Here is a 14,430-nt window from a genome sequence, read left to right on the forward strand (position 1 = left end):
GACCCCGGCCGCAGTCGAGAGGCGCCAGCAGAGCAGCCCCGCCACGACCGCCCGGGCTGGTCTGAGAAAGGAAGCGCGGCAGGAACCGAGGCATTTCGAAACGGGGAACAAAATAACCTCGAGCGCCCGCGGGGCCCGGGTGGCGGCAGCGGCGGGGGCAGGGTCGCGCCCCAGGGGGAGCGGGCCCCGCGCGCGAGGGGGCTGCGGGGGTGGGTCCGCGCGGCCCGGGAGCCCCGGCAGAGCGCCGCAGAGGCTGGCGCCGAGGTGCGGGGCCCTGGGGCGGGCGGCACCCACCCGCCGGCGACCGGCAATGCGTACCTGCGGCGGCCGCCTGGCGCCCCTCCACTCCCCGGCCGTCCCCGACGCCGCCCGCCGACCCTCGGCGGGCTGCGGGGCTCCAGAAGCCCGGCCCCTCAGCCGCCTGCGGGTTCGACATCTGCAGCCCGCACCCGGAGCGTCTCCACCGCCAGCCGCCGGCGGCTCCGGAAACAGCCGAAGGCCGAGCGAACGCGGCGGCGGCGAGCCGAGAAGAGCCGAGGGAGTCCGGGGCCGGAAGAAGCTGCGCGGCGGCCGCGGGGACGGTGCGGCGGCCGGGGTGCGGCCGCAGGAGTCCGGCCCGCGGAGGCTGGCGGCGCGGGCGCGGGGAGGGCCACTGCGTGCCCGGGATCGCCAGTTCTTTAAATCTGGGATTGATTAGACTCAAGAAAACCTGGGAAGATGCAGCAACTCACTGCCGGAAATCGTAGTATCCATAGAGACGCTGTCGGAAGTTGAGGTTGCTAGGAGGCCTGGGCGTCCGCTGAACTGCGTAATGGCGAAAGTCCCACAAGATTATGACTCTGGTTCTGATGAAAATGAGAAGTCAGAGCCTGAGAGGCCTGTACTGTCTGGACTTCGTGAATTGTCTGGAAATGCCGAACCAGACACCAAGACAGAGGCAGGCCCGGAGCTACCCTCAGAGAATGACCAAGAGCCACGGCCACCAGAGACTGAGAAAGAGGAAGAGCCAGACATTGCAAAGAATGTGCAGCCAGAACCAACCCGGGCGTCCAAGGAAGAAATTCCCGAGGAGACCGAGGTTGAACTGTCTAGCCAGACTGATTCAGGGATCCCCCAAGTGTTGAAGTCGGAGACATTGAGAGAGATGGGAGAAGAACTTTACAAGGGTTTGGAGGCACCTGTGGATGAAATGCCTGAGGAACCACACCTAGAGCCACAAGAGGAGGCTAGCTCAGATGTTACAGAGGATGTCCTCACAGAATCAGATTCAGAAACAGATATACAGCTACCAAAGGAAACCAAGTCTGAGGTTCCAGGAGCCACAATCAGTACGACAAGATTAGAGTTCCTAAAGGAGGTTCCGGAGGAATCACTTAAAGAGCAGTATAAGGAAACAGGCCTAGAACCTCCTCCAGAGCAGTCCAAACTAGATTTTTCAAATGAGAAACCAAAGAAATCAGTTGAAGAGACATATCTACAACCAACAAAGATGACTGAACCAGAGATCCCAGAGGAGACACAAAGAGAGTCAACTGAGCAGACTAAACCAGAGTTTCCAGACCAGAAACCAAAAAAGTCTACTGAGGAAGCAGATCTAGAACCTCCAGAAGAAACTAAACCAGAAATTCCAGAGGAGATGCAAAGAAAGTCAACTGAGGAGAAAGTTCTAGAGGCACTAAAAGAGGTCAAATCTGAGCTTCCTGAGGAAGAATTAAGAAAATCAATTAAAGAAACAAGTCTAGAGCCATCAGAAAAGACCACATCAGAAGTTCTGAAGGAAACAAAAAGAAAGTCCACTGAGAAAAAGATTCCAGAAATAGCAGAAGAGACAGGTCTAGTACTACCACGGGAGATCAAACCAGATGTTCAAGAGGAGACACAAAGACAGTCAACTGAGGAAAAAGTTCTAGAACCAACAGAAAACACTAAACCAATAGATCATAAAGAGAAGCAGAAAAAATCAAGTGAGAAGATAGAACTGGCACCACCAGAGAAGTCTGAATCAGGGAAAACAATAAGAGAGTCAACTGAGGAAAAAAGTCTACAGCCCCCAGAGCAGTCTACATCAGAGTTTCCAAAGAAGAAACCAAGAAAATCAATTGAGAAAACAGGTCAAATGCTACCACAGAAGACCAAACCTGAAGTTCAAGAGAAGAGACAAACAAAGCCAACTGAGGAGAAAAATCGAGAGTTACCCAATAAAACAAAACCAAGAAAGCCACATACAGAATTTTTCAAAGAAGGACCAGAATCAATCAAATCTAAGTATTCTATGGAGAAGGATCAGCTAGAACACCCTAAGTATCAAACAATGAAAGTGTCATTGGAAGAAACTGACACAACTTTTAAAGAAGACTATGCATCTAGACTTCTTACACAAAGTGAAGTGGAGTCAACTAGTACAGATTATGAGACTCCCCAAGAACTTCACAAAATGCTTCAGCTTAATGATATCAATGAATTCTTAAACCTCCCAAAGACTCAGACAGACTTTAAGAAGCCCTTTAGTGAAGAGAAAGTTACAGATTTAGGCCAAGAGTTGAAAGAAACAGTACCTTCAGATAAATCCCCACCAGAAAGAAAAGAGATGGAGTTCCAATTTGAATATCTTAAATGGAGCCCAGAGAATGTTGCAGAATGGATTAGCCAGCTAGGCTTCCCTCAATACAAGGTATAGAAAATTAACATTTTTAAAAATCATTGTTCTCATCCTACCTCATATTTCCTCTACCCTGACCTGAGATCTTTCCTCTTCTTCACCAGAAAAGTCCTGGACTCTGGGGGAGGTAATTTGTGTGTGTGTGTGTGTGTGTGTGTGTGTGTGCGCGCGCGCGCGCGCGCGCATGCACACATCTATTTTTGAGGATCAGACCCAGGTCTTGGCACATGCTAAGCACAGTACCACTGAGCTACCCTTGCCACTGATACATATTTTTATTTTAGGAGAGGAAGGGAGGGTCGTGTTTGTTTTTTCAAAAGTTGGATGCTGTGGCATGTGCCTAAGGGTTCTCGCACTTGGAAGGCTGACCTAGGAAGATCACTTGAGTCCAAGAGGTCAAGACCAGCCCAGGCAATAACAAGAGCCCATCTCAAAAACATGAACAAGCCAGTGGTGCATGCCTGTAATCCCAGTGATTTGGGAGATTAAGGCAGGAGGATCACAAAGTTGAGGCCATCCTGGGCAACTTAGCAAGAGCCTATCTCAAAATTAAAATAAAAAGGGGTAGGGATATAGTTCAGTAGTAGAGCACATCTGACTTAAATCCCTAGTACCTAGTGTGTGTACCTAGTACACATAGTAATAATAATTAATAATAATTATAATAATAAAGCATTTGTTTTCCCTCTTTATTCCAGTGATTACATTTCTCTGCAATCTTTGAAAAAAGACCTAGAAATTTATATAGGCCTCTTTTCATTAAAATATATATATATTTTTTTTTTTTAAATAGATTTTTGTCCAATGTAGACTTGTTGGTACTTTGTCAAGTTGTTTTAATGCATCTCCCTGACCTTGAACTTTTACTGTTAATTTTATGAGACTGCCCCAGATATGTCATGTACCATGAGTGCTTAAGAGTATTAATGTGAATTAGTCAAATCACCCAAAAGAGCTTTATCAAAAATATAAGTCTCTTAATTTACTGATTCCAACTAAGATTTTAGGATACCACAAAACATCACAAGATCTGAAACCTTTTCTATCTCCTGTACTTAAAAATGTAATTGAAACCAGTTACTCAGGAGGTTTGAGGCAGAAGGATTGGAAATTCCAGGCAAGCCTGGACAACTTAGCTTGACCCTGTTTCAAAATATAATAAAAAGGGCTGGCGATATAGTTCAGTGGTGGAGACCTTGCCTAGCATGTCCAAGGCCTTGGATTCAATTCCAGTACTGAAAAAAAAAAAGGAAAGGAGACATGAAGAAACATTGGTTGTAGCATCACACACACACACACACACACACACACACACACACAGCACTTGCCTAGTGTATACAAGGCCTTGGATTCAATCCCTAGTACTTTAGAAAGAGAGGGGAAGGAGAAAGAAAAGGAAAGAGAAATTGAGACATGAAGAAGCATTGGTTGTAGCTTGCCCCCAGAAAATAAATTTAAGATGCAGCATGAAATAAATTTTATCAAGAACTTAGAAAATAGGTCATACTATTAAAATACAAAATAAGTTTAATTTTTTTTTCTCAGTGTAGAGCTGGAAACTAACATGATTCCATTCTGTCCTTCCTCCTTCTCTCCCTCCCTCCCTCCTTTTCCTCCTTCTAGCCCAGTGCATTTTTAAGTGTTGTGCTTTTTATACTGACAGGAGTGTTTTACCACAAACTTCATTAGTGGCCGAAAACTCATCCATGTAAATTGCTCAAACCTCCCTCAGATGGGAATAACAGATTTTGAGGACATGAAGGTGAGTTGTGTACAAAGTTTCCCCGTGGAACACTGTAAAAATGCTACCATGGGTCCCAGACCAACCTCCTTTTCTTCTGATTATTTTTTTGTCCATGGTGTCATTGTCCTCCCAGTCTCCCAGACTCACAGCGTTTGCTTCCTCTCTGTCCTTTGATCCCTACAAAGATCCCAAGAACTGTCAGTTTCTCCTGTGGCATTTTGGCTGGCTGATTCTCTCCATCCCCACTTTTCAGGCCCTGTAAAATGCTCATACCTTGGACACTGAAGTAACCTCTCACTTTTAGCCTCTTTGGATTCAAGGGCTGTCTTTAGACTTTGGATTTCCAGCTATTCATGTACCATTCAGAAATCTTCTTTGGACTCCTCTGTTTACCTGATAGGCCCAACTCCTTAGTTTAGGATTCAAGGCCCTCCACGAGTTGTCTCCAGCCACATTCTCTCCCCTACCACTCCTCTACTTGACTCTTCTGCTGCAGCCTGCCACGCTCGCTCACAGTTCACATTCCTGTCTGGTGCATGCCTCTCTGTGTCTTTGCTCAGATCCCCTTCTCCTGTTTTCCTAATATGACTCTTAATCACCCTTCAAGACCAATTTCTCATTCTCATCTCCCCAAGAAGTCTTTCCTGACCTTGTTTTTCCCAGGCTCTCAGAACACTTTATGTCTCTGATACCCACTTAGCATTTATGTAACACCATATGTGTTTTACCTGCTTTGATGCCTAACTTTGAAACAAGTTACATTAACCTCTCTGGGCCTCATCTCTCCAGCACTAACAGTCCATGATCACTCTTCTTTACTTAGTATTACCTTCCATGGACTGGGGCTATAGCTCAGCGGCAGAGCACTTGCCTAGCACATGTGAGGCACTGGGCTTGATTCTTAGCACTGCATAAAAAAATAAACAAATAAAAAAATGCATGCTATCTACAACTACAAAAAAAATTTTTAAATATTACCTTTCATTTGTAGTGTTAACAATGTATAAACACATACACAGTCTCAGTTGTAACCTTCACACCAACATCCCCACCTCAACATAACAGGGCTCACCCAGTACAGCCATGCCCACAGATGCTGTACCTCAGTGGTTCCCACACATGGATAGTCTTCAGAATCAGATGAGTTTTTTTTTAAAGGTAGATTTCCAGGCTCCACCCTCCAGTGGTTTTAGTTCATTAGGCCCGGGACAGGCTGTGGAATTGGTTCTCTGGGATCTTCATCAGGCCTTAGAACTATATAATTCCAGAAAGCATGTGGTTCCAAAAATAAGAAAACTACACTTATTAAACTTGAGTCTTTTCACTGGCACTAAAGTATAAGGAAATTCTTTTAAATGATTAAACTAGAGCCTTGAATTCTGCTAATAGCTATTGTTTTTCAAGTGCTTACTATGTGTTGGGCACCATATATGTGTTATTTCACCTAATCCTCATTTTATAGAAGAGAAAACTGAAGCCCATAAACGTGAAGCAGTTTACAAGAAATTATTCAGTTGATAAGTTTAAGAGACAGTATTCAAATCCATTCTATGTGACTTCCCAATCTATGTTCTATTTATTTATTTATTTTAATATTTTGTTTTCGTTGTAGGTGGACACCATACCTTTTTTTTTTTTTTAATATGGTGCTGAGGATCGAACCCAGGACCTCATGCATGCGAGGCGAGCACTCTACCACTGAGCTGCAACCCCAGTCCCCATGTTCTATTTAAATCAGTATCCTGTACTGCCTCTCTAAATGAATATATTTATTTTTGTAGCTGTCAATGGACCTTTACTTTATTTATTTATATGTGGTGCTGAGAATCAAACCCAGTGCCTCACACATGCTAGGCAAGTGCTCTACCACTGAGCCACAACCCTAACCCAAAATGAACACTTTTATAGCCATGAAATTCATGTGTATGATACAGAAAGGACCACATATATACGGTATTTCCAGCCATGCCCTCACATAGTTACCAAATACTGCCAGATAAGTATCTTATTATTTTTATGTTCAAAGATAATAGAGTGTAATTATAAAGTCTTATTTCTACTTGTAATGAATTTTCTGAATAAAAATAAGGAATAGAATTAACAAAACAGTAATTTGTAATCCAAACTCCTAAAACATTTAAGTTAGAAGAATTTCACTCCTTATCATGATAGAGCTTTTTTCTTACAGTGCTGGGGTCAAACCAGGACCTTGCACATGCTAGGCAAGCACGCTACCCCTGAACTATATCCCTAGTCTTTTTATTTTATTTTGAGACATGGTCTCACTAAATTGCCCAGGCTAGCCTTGAATGTGCAATCCTCCTGCCTCAGTCTCCCTGGTATCTGGCACCACCATACCCATCTAAGAAAGTGTTTTTTTAAGAGTTCAATTCATATTACTTCCTTGATATTCTAATTTCAGAATATGTATAATAATAAAAATCCTAAAATAATTCTGGTCTTTCAAGAAATGAGCTCTTAAAAATCTTCTGAAATCCCCAAAGTAAATGATGAACACTCTGATTTTCCTTAGATTTCAAAAAGTTTGAATAAGTAAACTTCATAATACTTATTTTCAAAGTCACAAAATTTGACCTCTCCATGAGGTGACTAGAATACATAAAGTTCAATACATTTAGAGGTATGTGGCATAAACTTTGCTTGACACGTACATCCCCATAAAAAAGAAAATTATGCCCTCAGATTTAGGTGACTTCCTAGAGATCATTCATGCATTTAATTATGTGTAGTCACCTTTCTTACTGATAAAAGAAGCATTTCCTTGTTTGTTTTGCTGAGCCATGAACCCAAACCTAGGGCTTTGAGAATGGTAGTAAGCACTCTACCACGGAACTAAAACATCAACCCTGTAGATTTTCCTAAATCTTTTATTTATTTATTTATTTTTATTTTTACAGACTGCATTGTGATTCATTGTGCACAAATAGGGTACAACTTTTCATTTCTGTGATTGTACATGATGTAGATTCATACCATTCGTATAATCATAGATGTACATAGGGTAATGATGTCTGTCTCATTCCACCATCTTTCATACTCCTGCCCACTCCCCATCTCATTTTCCTCTACATTCTCCAAAGTACCTACATTCTTCTCTCACTCCCACCCCCCACCCCCATTATGTATCATCATCCACTTATCAGGGAAAACATTCCACCTTTGGTTTTTTGGGATTGACTTATTTCACTTAGCATGATATTCTCCAATTGTGTCCATTTACCTGCAAATGCCTTAATTTTATTCTTCTTTATGGCTGAATAATATTCCATTGTGTATATATATTACAGTTTCTTTATCCATCTGTTGAAGGGCCTCTAGGTTGGTTCCACAACGTAGCTATTGTGAATTGAGCAGCTATAAACATTGATGTGACTGCTTTACTGTAAAATGCTGATTTTAAGTCCTTTGGGGATAAACCAAGGAGTGGGATAACTGGGTCAAAAGGTGGGTTCATTCTAAGTTTTCTGACGAATCTTCATACTGCTTTCCAGAGCGACTGCATCAATTTGCAACTCCACCAGCAATGTACAAGTGTGCCTTTTTCCCCATATCCGTGCCAACACCTATTATTGTGTTCTTGATAATAACCATTCTAATTTGAGTAAGATGAAATCTTAGAGCTATTTTAATTTGCATTTCTCTAATTACTAGAGATGTTGAACATTTTTTCATGTATTTGTTAATCACCTATATATCTTCTTCTTTAAAGTGTCTGCCAGTTCCTTGGCCCATTATTGTTCTTTGTGTTTTTGGTGTAAAGTTTTTTAAGTTCTTCATAAATTCTGGAGATTAGTGCTCTATCTGACGTGTGGGTGGAAAATATTTTCTCCCACTCTGTAGGCTCTTTTCACATTATTGATTGTATCCTTTGCTGAGAAAAAACTTTTTAGTTTGAATTCATCCCATTTATTGATCCTTGCTTTTATTTCTTGCGCTTTAGGAGTCTTGTTAAGGAAGTCTGGTCCTAAATCAACAAGATGAAGATTTGGGCCTACTTTTTCTTCTGTTTGGTGCAGGATGTCTGGTCTATTTCCTAGGTCCTTGATCCATTTTGAGTTGAGTTTTGTGCAGGGTGAGAGTGGTTTAATTTCATTTTACTGCATATGAATTTCCAGTTTTCCAAGCACCATTTGTTGAACAGTCTATCTTTTCTCCATTGTATGTCTTTGGTTCTTTTGTCTAGTATGAGGTAACTGTATGTGGGTTTGTCTCTGTGTCTTCTACTCTGTACCATTGGCCTACCTGTCTATTTTGGTGCCAATACCATGCTGTTTTTGTACTATTGCTCTACAGTAGTGTTTAAGGTCTGGTATTGTGATACCTCCTGCTTCACTCTTCCTGCTCAGGATTGCTTTGGCTATTCAAGGTTTCTTATTCTTCCAGATGAATTTCATGATTGCTTGTAGAAAGCATTTTTAAAATATTTTTTCAGTTGGTCATGGACCTTCATTTTATTTATACGTAGTGCCGAGAATCAAACCCAGTGCCTCACACATGCTAGGCAAGTGCTCCACCACTGAGCCACAACCCCAGCATTTTTAATTCCACTGTTATAATTATAGCAAAACACTTATGTATGTCAGTTTTATTTATTCTACGGACATCACAGACAAAAGAGCATTACGCTTACTTCATTTTTCTTAGAAAATTCTTCTCAAAATACCTGCTACTTACTGCATGAAGTAAACAAAAAGAAATCTGATAAATATTTGGAAAGAACATAGATGAGTTGCTTATTCTTGTTGTATGCATGATTTTATATTTTAAAGTATAGTCTCATAAACTTTACAATATCTCAGTAATTTTACTACACTTGCCTTGTTACAAATTATTTAAGTAACACAAATTCATAACATGTCAGAAATTGAGTATTTCTAGATAGACATTTTTCATTTAAAAAAATCTTTTAATTTGTAAATAATTTCAGTGTAACAGAAGAGGTGCAAAGATGTACAGAGAGTTTTTGTGTACTCAACCTTGCTTCCCCTAACATTAACATCTTATGCAACTATGGCGTTTTTATTAAAACTAAGAATATAGCATCAAAATAGTGCTCTATTATTAAATAACAGACTTTATTCTTATTTCTGCAGTTTTTCCACTGATGGATAATTTTATTTATAGGATCTAATCTGGGATATTACATTGGACTTAGCTGTCAGGTTTCTTTGGTTGCTTCTAACATGTTGATCTGTTTTTCATGAACTTGACATTTGAAGATCAGAGATCAGATATTATGTAAATTTCCTTCAATTTTAGTTTCTCTACTCTTTCCAATGATTAAAGTTATGGATTTTGGGGGCGACTACCACAGAAATTATAAGCCCTTCTCATTTCATCATATCAGGGCTACGTGATGTCAACATGATTTATTACTGGAAACATTAATCACTTGGTTAATGTGAGACAGCCAGGTCAAAGTTACTGTGTTTGCCTTTTATATCTCTTCTTTAGAAGTGAGTTACTAATTCCAGCCCATATTTAAGGAGAGGAGAGTTAGGCTCCACCTTCAAGTGAGGAGTATCAAAAATTTCATGAAAATATAGTGAAACTACCACAGTGATAAATATATTGCAGAAGATAGTCTGAAGCTATGCAAACATCTGCTACTTTTCAGTTTTGCCTACTAATCTTAGCATTCATCAATGGGTCTTCCCTGCTAAATTACTACTATGTTGTTTTCATTATGATTTTCTATTTCCCTCATTTCTTCTGTTTAGTTAGAGTTATTCTGAAATTCTTCTACATTTAATCATCCCTTTTCCCTCAGGATTTATATATTCATTTATATTAGTATGGATTTGTGGACATTTTTCTTTGGGTTATAACCCAATATTATTATGTATTTTGTTGCTCAAATTATTCCATTTTTTACAATGGGAAGCTCTTTTCAATTGGTTCCTGTGTCCTTTTGACATGTCCCATTTGAAAATAAAAATCTCCCTACTTTCTGGCACTACTCTTAGCTTCAGACACATCTTATGTTTTCCGTCCTGCAGCCCTGCAATCAACCATGTCTCCATGAAGCCCTAGTTGCTTTTATCAGAGAACAGTATTTAGATACCAAGATGTGGGCACTAACTTTGCTTGTTCGTACTAAAGTGTCATGTTTCTAAGTACTCTGAGCAGAAAGGTCTCAGGATGTATGTATACATACTAGCCCACATGTGCATAAGTATCTCTGTATCTCTTATTCTGTATCCATCAATATATATAGATGTCCATACATATCCATATATATATATATATATATATATATATATATATTAATAAACTTGAGTTCACATTGATCTCTCTGTCTGCAGTTGGACATCATAGGATTTATTCTAGCCTTTACTCATCTTCCTGCCTCCAAACCCACTTGCTTGTTTGTAATTTATTTTCTGACAGTGAGAAACCTGACTTTTCTTCTCTCTATATATGTATCTCTATGAGAAATTTACCAAATGGATTACAGTGTTTGTGTATAATTCTTCTTTAGCCTTACAGTATCTAGACAAAGTTCTATTTTCCAAAGTTAAAGTTATTTAGATGTCCTTCTTTCTCCCCCACTCTTCGAATGTAGATTATGTAGATTATGTATGTAATACAGTTAGATTCATTTGTCCACAGCCTATACTCCACCTTGGGGTTTACCCAGTACCCTGGCTTTTTAAAACTTTGCATACATTGAGGTCATTTTTTGTCATGTATAGTTCTGTGTGTGTGACAAATGCATAGGATCATGTATCCACTACCAGAAAACCATACTACCTAAAACTTCTCTCTGTATCCCCTTTATATTTGGCCTGTCCTTCCACCTCAAACCCTGGAAAACACTGATCTATAATTGTCCTATAATTGTGCCTTTTAAAAAAATATCACCTAAATGGAATCGAACAATATATAGTCTTTGGATCTGGCTTCTTTCCCTTAGCAAAACGCATTTCAGATTAATCTATGTTGTACAGGTATCAACAAGTAGATTTTAAGGAGACTATACATCTGCATTATAAAAGTGGTAGAGATAATTCATATTTGAACCATGAAAATTATGTCTTCAGGTTTAAAGTAAATTATAATTCCAATTGGGCAAATGTGCATAGTTACACTCTATAACGTAACTGATCCATGCACAATAAATTGATGATGAAGAAGCAAAACCCTCAATAGTTTGCAAATAAAAGTAAGGATAACAGCCTTTGAAACCAATAGAAAATTCAATGATGATATAGTAATAATAGAATCTTCTTGAACACTACTGGCATTACAAACATCTGCTTAAAATCATATATAATACGAGGTGCTCTGCAGAGTTGCCAAGCATTGAGTGTGCACCATTATCTTGAATGTGGAATTAAAACTCCTTAGAAAACTCTAATAATGTTCATGACTACCTATTTCTAATAATCCTTACTAACTTCAAGTAAGTTACTAGTAATTTGCTTTAAGTCTTAGGGGAAAACAAAGTCTATTGTTTGTTATTTGTTCATCAGAACTAAGGAAAGAACTTGCAGTTTTAGATAAATACATACCCCATCAGAGGACCCTCATTGTCTATTGGTGAACCTCCAACATACTCTAAGACTCACTGAATTGATGGTTAGATTGTAGTTCTTGATTCTAGTGTGACACTTGCACACTTTATAACACTATTAATCAAGCACATACTCAATACTTGACAATGGTATTAAAAAAAAAACAGTAAGTCATATAACATTTAAGAATTTGATTTTGGTAAGACTAGGCTAGTAAGTTTGTGAATGTTATTTAATTTTTTTAATTTTCCCATTGAAATCATTTAAGGGATTAGCATTCAAGGGGCCTAGGAACTGCATAAAACTTTTATTTAGTTGTATTTTCAAGTCAGTCTCATTAAAAATATTATCCTTGCATTTCAGGTGATTTCTCAGCATACACGGGAGCTACTGGGAATTGAAGAGCCATTATTCAGCCGCTCAATCAGGCTTCCCTATAGGGACAATATTGGCCTATTTTTAGAGCAAAAAGGTCATACTGGGGTAAAATCTGATTCCTTGACCTTCTCTGAATTTGTCAAAGCAGCAGGATTACAGGATTATGCTCCAGAAATAACTGCCCCTGAAGAGAATAAGGCTGTTAACATTGCAGAAATGTAGAGGAAAGGCATTTCACTTACACTGAAAGATCAAACTTAATTACTTGGAAGAAGACATGTGGCCTTTTTCGTTTTTCTTCTTTTCTTTCTCATTAAGGATCAGAGTTAGAACTGCTGGCTCCATTCTTAGTTCTTTGACTCACTACACCTTCCCTTTATTTGTGTTTCAATTTAGTACCTCCTTAAAACAAAGACGGCAATTCTTATCTTCTTGGATAATTGTGAGAATTCCTGATATATTCTAATAATATACCTGGGTAGTAGGAACATGTTGGGGAAATATAACTAAAAATAAAATCTTCCAGTCTAGATAATCCTCTACACAAATGTAGAAAAGAAGCCATTTATTACTGAATAAGCAGTAAACTGCTATCACATCATAGACAAGTTGTCCAAGAGATCACAAAGGCAAAAACAACTCGCACTTTAAGATAGCAAGACAGATACAGTCTATTACATGCATGTTAATTATCTGTATCTAATGGCAAAATAAAATTTCTCGTATCTTGATCACAAATAGGAAGCTACTACTTGGACCAGCCCCCACAGAGAAAGGAGACAGGGTACCATCTGTCTCAATACTTGTACATTCAAAAAGATGGCTCCAAGGCCTTTAAAAGGACTGTCCTGGGGTATAAAACTGGCAAGAGGGTTATTTACCTTTTAAAAAAAATTTACATATATCTTCAAAGTAGACAAAGGATTTGCAATTGTGTTGTCTAAAGGAAATAACTTTAGGAAAGAGGAGAGAGAAGGTTCTCTTTCCCTTTTGGCATCATAGAAAAAAAGTTTTTCTTAGATTTGTATACATTCTTAAAAACAACATGACTTACAGAAGTACCACTGACTACCAAAAGGGTTTGGGGTTTACTTCAAGGCAATTTTATGTGGGAACTTCCAGATCTTTATAAAATGAAATTCAAGCTAGACTCTACTTATGACTGGACTTCTCAAAAGAAATTATTAAATGTTTCTTACCTGAATGATTCCTGTTCCCCTCCAGTTTTACAGACATAACTGCTCTTTCTCTCCTGGTCTCACTTCTTAATCCTAACAATCACTAAAGTGCTAATACAATTCAGAAAGGCACCGATGTACTTTTTCCAGTTCACTACACCTAAACACATAGTAAAAGGAATAGTTCTTTTTTTTCTTACTGAAATAAGGAGCAGTGCCTCAAATTAATATCATACTATTAGTATTTGATGATGAACCTTAATTCTTCCCAAAATAGACTAAGAAGTTTTATCAGAAACCATTCTAAAGCCATAACATTGGATTTGCCTGACTCACAATTATACAAAAAAAAGTAAGTGATTAATTTAAGAGCAAGGTGAATTTCATATATAATGAATGATTTTGTCTAGAAGCACTTTAGCATTTGGAAAACAGTAGTTCTGTTTAGTGATAGAGTGTAGGAAGTGAAACTTGATGGTATCGCTACTATTGTTTTCAACTCTACTATAGTTGACAAAGTGTATTTGTAAAACATAAAGGAAATAAACAAATTTGCACTATAGAAATAAGATCTATATTGTACAGTTATTTTTAACCATTTAATATAAATGCCAGGTTTTGTGGTTTTGTTTTTTGGTACTGGGGATCAAACCCAGGCCTCACACATGTAAGTAAATGCTCTTCCACTGAGCTACATCCCCAGCCCTGCCAGTTGTTTTTTTAATCATTTTGTGGTTTAAAATAGTTCAAATAGGGCTGGGGAGATAGCTCACTTGGTAGAGTGCTTGCCTCAAAAGCACAAGGCCCTGAGTTCGATCCCCAGTACCGCAAAAAAAAAAAAAAAAAAAGATAAAATAGTTCAAATAGAAATAATTTAAAATAAGACAGTATCAGAACAGTCAGATATAACTGGAATAAGCAAGGATGAAGCAT

The 14,430-nt window shown here is 38.9% G+C and overlaps 2 protein-coding genes across 3 annotated transcripts in view; one reads left to right on the forward strand and one right to left on the reverse strand.

Moving 5' to 3' along the window:
* The window catches only part of Tmed8 (transmembrane p24 trafficking protein family member 8), a 36,545-nt gene extending 35,814 nt beyond the window's left edge, over positions 1 to 731 (reverse strand). The window contains exon 1 of the mRNA XM_047539108.1: positions 319 to 731. Coding sequence (XP_047395064.1) covers positions 319 to 436 — 118 coding nt within the window. The 5' untranslated portion in view covers positions 437 to 731. The remainder of the gene's footprint in view (positions 1 to 318) is intronic.
* Samd15 (sterile alpha motif domain containing 15) lies at positions 524 to 14,203 on the forward strand. Of its 2 annotated transcripts, XM_047539106.1 has the most exons (3): positions 526 to 2,671; positions 4,323 to 4,421; positions 12,305 to 14,203. In XM_047539106.1, the coding sequence occupies exons 1-3, from the start codon at positions 812 to 814 to the stop codon at positions 12,539 to 12,541; spliced, it is 2,196 nt and encodes a 731-aa protein (XP_047395062.1). In that variant the 5' UTR covers positions 526 to 811; the 3' UTR covers positions 12,542 to 14,203. The 2 variants fall into 2 exon arrangements, with proteins under 2 accessions (XP_047395063.1, XP_047395062.1); XM_047539107.1 differs by lacking the exon at positions 4,323 to 4,421 and having other exon boundaries at positions 524 to 2,671.
* Positions 14,204 to 14,430: the final 227 nt, after the last annotated feature.

The sequence above is a fragment of the Sciurus carolinensis genome, chromosome 2, assembly GCF_902686445.1.
Source record: "Sciurus carolinensis chromosome 2, mSciCar1.2, whole genome shotgun sequence".
In the NCBI taxonomy this organism is placed as follows: Eukaryota; Metazoa; Chordata; class Mammalia; order Rodentia; family Sciuridae; genus Sciurus; species Sciurus carolinensis.